The 8,786-nt window shown below is 40.6% G+C and overlaps 1 protein-coding gene across 1 annotated transcript in view; it reads left to right on the top strand.

Annotated features, from left to right (window-relative positions):
* Positions 1 to 8,786, top strand: part of ADAMTSL3 (ADAMTS-like 3) — a 313,622-nt gene that overhangs the window by 65,094 nt on the left and 239,742 nt on the right. The window contains exon 3 of the mRNA XM_006885199.1: positions 7,679 to 7,753. Within this exon, the coding sequence (XP_006885261.1) occupies positions 7,679 to 7,753 (75 nt within the window). The remainder of the gene's footprint in view (positions 1 to 7,678; positions 7,754 to 8,786) is intronic.

Genomic DNA, 8,786 nt, shown 5'->3' with positions numbered 1-8,786 from the left:
TGTCAGAGACAGTGCGATTGGCACAGGACAGAGTGGAGTTTAGGGCTATTGTACATAGGGTCGCTATAAGTCTCAGGCGACTCGATGGCACATAACAACAACAACAACAACATCAATGACTTCATCTTACTTAGATCTACAATCAGTATACTTGGTATTAATAGAATATTGTCCATGAAGAATGCAAAAAGTCATTACAATGAAAGAAAGAGAAGACCAAAGGGGCTGTTATAAGAGACTCTGAATATTGCACTAGAGTGCCGTGAAGCCAAAGCAAAGGGAAGAAATCAAGAAGTTAAGCAACTGAATAGAAGATTTCAAAGTACCACTAGGGAAGACAAGGCAAAATATTATAATGAAATATGCAAGAAATGGAGTCAGAAAATCAAAAGGGCTGGACTCACTCAGCATTTCCTAAGCTGAAAGAACTAAAGAATAAATTCAAGTCACGAATTACGATGCTTAAGGACGCTATGGACAGAATATTGAATGATTTCAGAAGCATTAAAAGAAGATGGAAAGAGTATACAGAGTCTTTGTACCAAAAAGAATTGGCTGATGCGGAAGAATTTCAAGAAACAACATATAAGCAAGAGGCAATGGTAATGAAGGACTTAGCAAAAAATAAAGTCCCAGAAATGGATGGAATACCAATTGATGCATTTCAGCAAACAGATGCTTCCCTGAATGTGCTCACCAAGTTGTTCCAAGAAATCTGGAGGACAACCACTTGGACAACTGACTGGAAGAGATCCATTTTTATTCCCATTGCAAAAAAAAAAAAAAGGTGATCCAACAGTGTGGAAATTACCAAATAATATCACACAGTAGCAAAATCCTGCTGAAGATTATCCAGAAAAGACTTGAACAGTACATTGACAGAGATACAGGCTGGATTAAGAAGAGGTAGTGGCACTGGAAACAGTATTGCCATTGTCAGGTGGATCTTGGCAGAAAGTAGAGAGTGACAGAAGAATGTCTATCTGTGTTTCATTAACTATGCGAAGACATTTGACTGTGTGGATCGCAATAAACTTGGTAACTCTGAGAAGAATGGGAATCCCAGATCCCTTGATTGTGCTTATAAGAAACCAATCTATGCTTGGACCAAGAAGCAGTCCTCAGAACAGAGCAAGGAAACACTGCATGGTTCAAAATCAGGAAAGGAGTGTGTCAGGGATGCATCCTGTCCCCACACCTTTTCAATCTGTATGCAGAACAGATCATTTGGGAGGCAGGGCTTTATTGAGGAGGAGTGTGGCATCAAGATTGGAGGAAGACTCCTTAATAACCTACAATATGCAAATGACACAACCTTGCTTGCTGAAACTGAAGAAGATCTGAAGCACTTCTGTAAAAGGTCAAGGACTGTAGACTTCAATATGGATTGAAGGTCAACATTAAGAAGACAAAACTCTCATCACTGGACCAATAGGCAGCACCAGAATAGATGGAGAAGAGATTGAGGTTGTTAGCAATTACAGCTTGCTTGGATCCACAATCAGCACTCTTAACATCAGCAGTCAGGAAATCAAAAGACAAATAGCATTGGGAAAATCTGCTGTCAGGGACCTCTCCAGAGTGCTGAAGAGCAACGATATCAGTCTAGATGCAAAGGTGTGCCTAGTCCAGGCCATTATCTTCTCAATTACTTATTATGCTTCAGAGAGGTGGACAAAGACTAAGGATGACAAAAGAACAATAGGTGACTTTGAGTTGTGGTGCTGGAGAAGAGTCTTGAACATACCATTGACTGCCAAGAAAACAAATAGGTCTGTCTTGGAGAGAGTGAAACCAAATCTCTCCTTGGAGGCTAGGATTTTGAAGCTCTGCCTCAATTACTTTTATCATGTGGCCAGGAGAAATCGGTCCTTGGAGAAGAAGGACATCATGCTTGGAAGGGTGGACAGGCAGCACAGGAGAGGAAGACCCTGGATGAGATGGATTGATACAGTGACTAGGGCAATGTGGGTTGGTGTGTCAGAATAAGTGAGAATGGCTCAGAACAGGGAAGGGCTCAGAGTTGCTGTACATCGTAGGCAACTCAGTGGCACATAACAGCATTAACATACTATGACAGGTTTGGAAGCAGGAGTGGCATCCACTTCCTAAATAATATGCCTCCAGAAACTCTATGAACTTTGATAAATGTAGATAGTTGTAGAGGGGCTTCAGGCCTTTTGTTCATAGGATCTCTATGAGTCATGATGTACTCAAAGACAATCAACAAGAGTCAGCTTGGGTGGTTGTTACAGTTTCTTTGGTGAGTATTCCCAGTAGTGGAATTGCTGGGTCAAATGGTATTTCTATTTTCAACTTTTTGAGAAAGCGCCATCCTGATTTCCATAGTGGTTGCACCATTTTATACTCCCACCAACAGTAACCTTGTCAGCACTTGTTGCTTGATGTTCTGTTAAATTTTGCTATTCTTACTGGGGTGAGATGATATCTCATTGTTGTTTTGCTTTGCATCTCTCATAGAGTTGGGGATTTTGAACATTTCTTCATGTGTTTGTTTGCCATCTGAATGTCTTCTTTGGTGAAGTCTGTTATATCCTGTGACCATTTTTGCAGATATATGCACACTCATGTTTATCGCGGCTTTGTTCACAATAGCAGAGTTGGAAACAACCTAAGTGCCCATCAACAAATGAATGGATAGAAAGTTGTGGTATATTCACACAATGGAATACTACGCTGCATTGAAAAACAAGGAACTCACAAAATATTATTCAAAATGGGTGACCTTGGAGGACATTATGCTGACTGAAATAATATCTCAGTCACAAAAAGACAAATACTGCGTAGTGCCACTGTTGTAAAACAGGACAGACATCAGCGTTTTGGGGAAACTGAGAAAGATGAGATGAATAATGTAAACTGCATTGAAACAGATGAGGGAGAAAACTGTTTAAAAGGGATATGTGATTAGGTATTATTGTCATGACCAGAGTCCAGAATGAAAGCTGCATAGTGGAGTGGACCTGAGGGCGGGGAGTGGCAGAGGGATTGTAAAACAATAGAAAGATTTTTATTCCACTTTTCAAAGAGAAGAGTGTACTTGGGGAAGGGGTGGGCAGGGAGAAAAGTGCAACAATGAATGAATGGAAATCCAAAGTCTTTGTAAATTTTCATTATAATAATAATAAAAAAAAAGAGAAACCCAAGCAACAGTCAGGAGATCAGGAGACATAGTTCACTGGGATAGTCTATAGTCAGGGACCTCTCCTAATTATTGACGAGAAATTATCTGAGTTTGTTTGGACTGTGAAGTGCCAGATTCAAGCCATCGTCTTTTCGGCCACATGTTATGCATCTGAGAGCTGGATAATGAGTAAGGATGACAGAAGAATAATTTAAACTTTTAAACTGTGGCAATGGAGAAGAGTTCTGAAGTTATGGACTACCAAAAGAGCAAACATATTCTCAAAGAATATGTCTTTGAGAAGCTACAGCTAGCGTGCTCCTTGGAGGCAAAGATGATGAAGCTTCATCTCACACACTTTGGGCACCTTGCTGGGAGAGGATATTCCTTGGAATGGGACATCGTATTTGACAGAGGGTCAGCAAAGGACTGCAGCAGTTGCAACAGTAGGCTTGAGTGTGTCAGAGATTGTGAGGATGGTCCATGATAGGACAAGTCTCAGATCCATTGTTCATAGGATGACTATGAGTCACACTTGACAGCATACTCAACTCAGTGGCACCTAACAATGACAACAACATAATATATACATGTATACTGCTATAAAATATATACATTTTACTCCTCACTTGGAAGTTCTGGTGGCCTAGTAAAGGGTTGTGCTGCCAACCCAAAGGCAGGAGGTTCAAATCCACCAGCTGCTCCATGTGAGAAAGCTGGAAATTATACACCTGTGCAATTTACAGCCTGTGAAAACTTACTGCAGGATCAGCTATTAGTCAGTTTTAATTCAATGCACACAATAAAAATGTCAACTTCTTTATCAACATCTATCTTGTTTTCCATTTGTACATTTACAACTTTTGAAAAAATTTCTCAAGCAATCGCTCCAGTAGTCCAGGCCCTGCATAGAGTCAAGCTGGGTCCAGGGTGACCTCAGCACGCCACCCAGAATGAAATACCAGAGGCCTCAAAGACCTGGCCATGTGCAGGATGATGGCTGATTGGTCTTCTTTGGAATGCCTTTTCCTACCTGTTCACAACATCTCAAAGAGATGTTCACAGAGGGTGAGGGCCAGTGGCAAGGTGACCCAAAATCATGAGTGGGCAGGGGAGGCTGGGCAAGGGGCTGATGGTGCCAGGGGGTTGGTGTAAGGGTTCAGGAAGGGAAAAAGAAAGGGGGCTGGGTGAAGCTACAGGGCAGGGGTTGATGGAGAATGAACAGGGTCTCTGTCCCCAGAGGCAGTGATCAGCATACAGCACCTCATGCCACCATGATCTCCAACCCTTGTGCCTGGGCAATGTTGAGAAGGTGAGAAAAAAGGGGTTCCTCTGTGCCACATGTACCCAAGTCATACTGGGGTACTCGACGGCAAGTGAGTAATGATGAGTGGGAAGGGGGCATCATCAAAGATGAACCATGGCCCCCAACTCTTGCATAATGCTGATTTTATATAATGATCAGGTCTTTGGAACCTGTGTTGATGAACGAGAAGTGGTGTGTGTGTGTGTGTGTGTATATACATAAAAAATGTAATATTTAAGTCTATGTGCTTCTGTCGCTGAGACTACAATATATATTGTCTTCTAACTTGTTCTTTTAACTCATGAATTTACATTGATGATTTTTCAAAATTAGGTAGTTACCACTTCTTACGATTTCTTTTATCAGTTGTAAGGTATTCCTTAGTATGAATTGACCTAAGTTAATATGCAACAAGTATGAAAAAATTTCCATGAGAACCAGAACTTCAAGGAGGTGATGACCAAGGTGAGAGTTCACCAAGTTTTCTCTGTAAAGAATCAGAAAGTAAATATTTTAGGTTTTGCAAGCCATATTGTTCTGTTACAATAAAACTATTGTCATGTACCATTGAGTCAGAACCAAGCCGCAGTTGACCCTCTAGTGGGTTTGGAAAGGCTGTGAGTTACAGGGAGGAGATTGACATCTTTCTTTCATGGGGCAGCTGGTTGATTTGAACCATGTACCTTTGCATTGGCAGTGCCATTTCTTACCACTAAGTGACCCTCTATTGTTGAGATTGAAAAACAACCATGAGCAATTTATACAAGAATGGGCGGAGCTGGATTTGACCTGAGGGCCTTAGGTACTCATAATGAAGATACCTGAGCCCCGGATCAATGATTGCTACTGGGTATTTTTGAGTTGATTCCCTCTCAGAGAGACCCCACGTGACAGAGTAGAACTGCCCCACAGGGTACTGTAGGTTACAATCTTTATAAATACACATCACCAGCTCTTTCTCTCTTGTATCTTCTGAGTGGGTTCAAACTGCCAACCTTTCAGTTAGAAGCTCAATACTTAACTGTCATTCTACTCAATTTCTTGAGCACAAGTTTGGAAGCAGGAGTGGCATCCACTTCCTAAACAACATGCTTCTGGAAACTCTATGAACTTTGAGAAATGACAACAGTTATAGAAAGGCTTCAGATATTTTGTCCATAGGGTGGCTATGAGTTGTGTTCGACTTGAAGACAACCAACAACAGGTAATGAAGAGGTAAACCATAAATAGAGTTTAACATTTTCAACTTTTCAACCGTGTAAATACTATCACATTGTTGATACTGTTGTTATGTGCTGGCTAATCATCTGCTCCTCATAGCAACCCTCTGTGCAACATCTCTGAAGCCTGCCCTGTCCTGAGTCAGTGTCACTGACTCCAAAACACTTACACCCATTCCCCCCAGTTACTGTGCCAATCCATCCGGAGTCTTCCTCTATTGCATTGTCCATCCGCCCTTCCAAGCATGATGTCCTTCTCCAAGGATTGATCTCTCCTGGCCACATGCCCAAAGTATGTGAGATAGAGCTTCAAAATCCTAGCCTCCAAAGAGAAACTTGGTTTCACCCTCTCTAAAATAGACCTGTTTGTTTTCTTGGAAGTCCATAGTAAGTTCAATACTTATCTCCAGCACCACAACTCAAAGGCATTGATTCTTCTTCTGTCATCCTTTGTCATTTCCCAGCTCTGAATCATAGCAAGTAATTGTGAAGACCATGGCTTGGATCATGTGCACCTTAGTCTCTAGACCGACATTGTTATTTCTCAGTGCTCTGGAGAGGTCCCTGACTGAAGATTTTACCAGTGAAATTAATCTTTTGATTTCCTGACTGCTGGTGCCAAGAGTGTTCACTGAGGGTCTGAGGAAGCTAAAACTGTTAACAACTTCAATCTCTTCTCCATCTATCATAATTCTGTCAGTTGACACAGTGGTAAGAATCTTTGTCTTCTTGATGTTGAGCTTCAATCAACTTTCTGTAGCAAGTGCTTTAAGTTTTTCTAAGTTTCAGTAAGCAGGTTTGCCTCACCTGCATAATATAGGTTGTTGATGAGTCTTTCTCCAATCCTGATGCTACAATCCTTCTTATAAAGTTAAGTTTCAGTAAGCAGGTTTGCCTCACCTGCATAATATAGGTTGTTGATGAGTCTTTCTCCAATCCTGATGCTACAATCCTTCTTATAAAATTTAGCCTCCCGAGTGATCTGCGTATAGGTTGAGGCATCCCTGTCACACTCATTTCTTGATTTTGAACCACACAATATTTCCTTGCTCTGTCTGATGGATGCTTCCTGGTCTAAGTATAGGTTTCACATAAGCACAATCAAGTGATCTGAGATTCCCATTCTCCTCAAGGTTAGCACAGTTTGTTTTGATCCACACAGTCAAATGTCTTTGCTTGGTCAATGAAACACAGAAAGAAATTCCTCTGGTACTCTCTGCTTTCAGAGAGTAATATTGGCAATAATGTCTCTAGTGATAAAACTCTTCTTAACCCAGCTTGTATTTCTGGTAGTTCTCTGTCTACATGCTGCTGCAGTCATTTTTGGTAACCTTCAGCAGGATTTTCTTTTTGTGTGCTATTAATGATATTGTTCGATAATTTCCACACTCTTACAAGTTAATAAATATTACATATTACCATAAACATAAATGGATGTTTCCCTATGATTCCTTCACTATTACAATTGAGACTACACACTGCCAAATACTACTTCACAAGTGCTTTCAGCTTGAATTGACTTGTTCGTTTTGATGAGTGTTTAGTGCAGAAGAGAGTCTTCCTTGACAGTGCAGGGGTTAAGCACTCAGCTACTAACTGAGATGTCAGCAGTTCTAACCCACCAATAACTCCGCAGAAGAGAAATGAAGCAGTCTGGAGATGAAGCAGAAGAAAGATTTACAGTCTGGGAACTCCATGGGGCAGTTCTACTCTGTCCTGTCATGTCCCTTATTGTTGTTGTTATTGAGTACCATGGAGTTGGGACCAACCCATATCTGATCCTCCAGCAGATTTTCAGAGGCAGTGAATGGCAGGGAAGAGATTGCCCATCCTTCTCCCATGGAGCAACTGGTGGGTTTGAAACAGGTGCCTTTGGGATTTCAGCACAGCTTCTTACTAGTGGGCTACCAGAGCTCATTTGTAGTGTCATGGACCAGTTGGAATTAAATTGACAGTAATGAGATTAGTGTGTACATCTTACTACATTGGTCTTATGTTCTTTCCTAGGGGAGGAAAATGTCATTGCTGTCCCTCTGGGAAGTCGAAGTGTGAGAATAACAGTGAAAGGACCAGCACATCTCTGTAAGTACAATTGAAACCTAACATTTTTACTTCCTGAGAAAGTTTGTTGTTGAGTGCAGGCAGATTCCTTTTTCAGATTGATGGCTTGGTAGACACACTTCTTGGGCATTTTCACCACCATCAGTATCAGATTAACCAGTAAATAAGGTTAACACAGGCTTACTTGTTCTATTCACTAATTTAATCTGCAGCTGCAGTGTCCCGGGGGTGGGTTATTTGTCTTTGTTGAATAATCTGCCTCTGTGTACTGCACTAAATAGTCCGCATAAATTGCCTGTACCCTGGAGTTTTCTACTTTCTTGCCTCAACAAGAATGATGCCAGTTTGGAATTATTTGCCCCATAGGAGAGGGAATTAAATTATTGGTAAAATATATATATATATATTTTTTAAATGTGTAGAGTGTATTAGGATTTAGGCTCTTCTGGAGACTTTTTTGAGGACAAATGTGTTGTTAGACTAAAATATTTTCTGTAGAACATCAAATTTGTCAATGAATATGATTATCAATGGAAAATTTGTTTTCTGAACAGCAGTGTTCTTTCTACAGAGACAGACCTGACAGTAGAAACTGGTTTCCCAGACATTAGGATGGGAAACAGTGAAGGGCTATGGCTGTATTATTTCCTTGAACAAAATTCACAACATTTAATCTGTCTTAGCTTTTATGAACTCTTAGGATCTAAAGGAAATGAAAATGTCGAAATGTGTCTCTTTCTTTCTCCTGCTTCCTTGCCGTCACAGGCAAGGATTTCTTTGTCCTATTTAGAGAAAAAAGGTGGCTGCCAGTCTGGCCCTCAGATCTTGAAGATGATTTCTTTTCCAATAAAGTGTATAAAACTTCTTTAATTACTTTTAAACCATACATACATGTCAAAGTCTAGTCAATCAGAATTAAACATTGTATCATTTTTCCCCTGAGCCATCATCTGAGATCTTTTCTTTTACTTTTCCATAATTTTTGGACTCATGTACTTATAACTTGTTAGTCAAATTTGTGTCTTCTAGGTTGCAACACCCCCATGATACATCT

The sequence above is a fragment of the Elephantulus edwardii genome, unplaced genomic scaffold (assembly GCF_000299155.1).
Source record: "Elephantulus edwardii isolate Elephantulus edwardi_28Jun2011 unplaced genomic scaffold, EleEdw1.0 scaffold00041, whole genome shotgun sequence".
NCBI lineage: Eukaryota > Metazoa > Chordata > Mammalia > Macroscelidea > Macroscelididae > Elephantulus > Elephantulus edwardii.
This window is presented reverse-complemented; position numbering and strand designations above follow the sequence as displayed.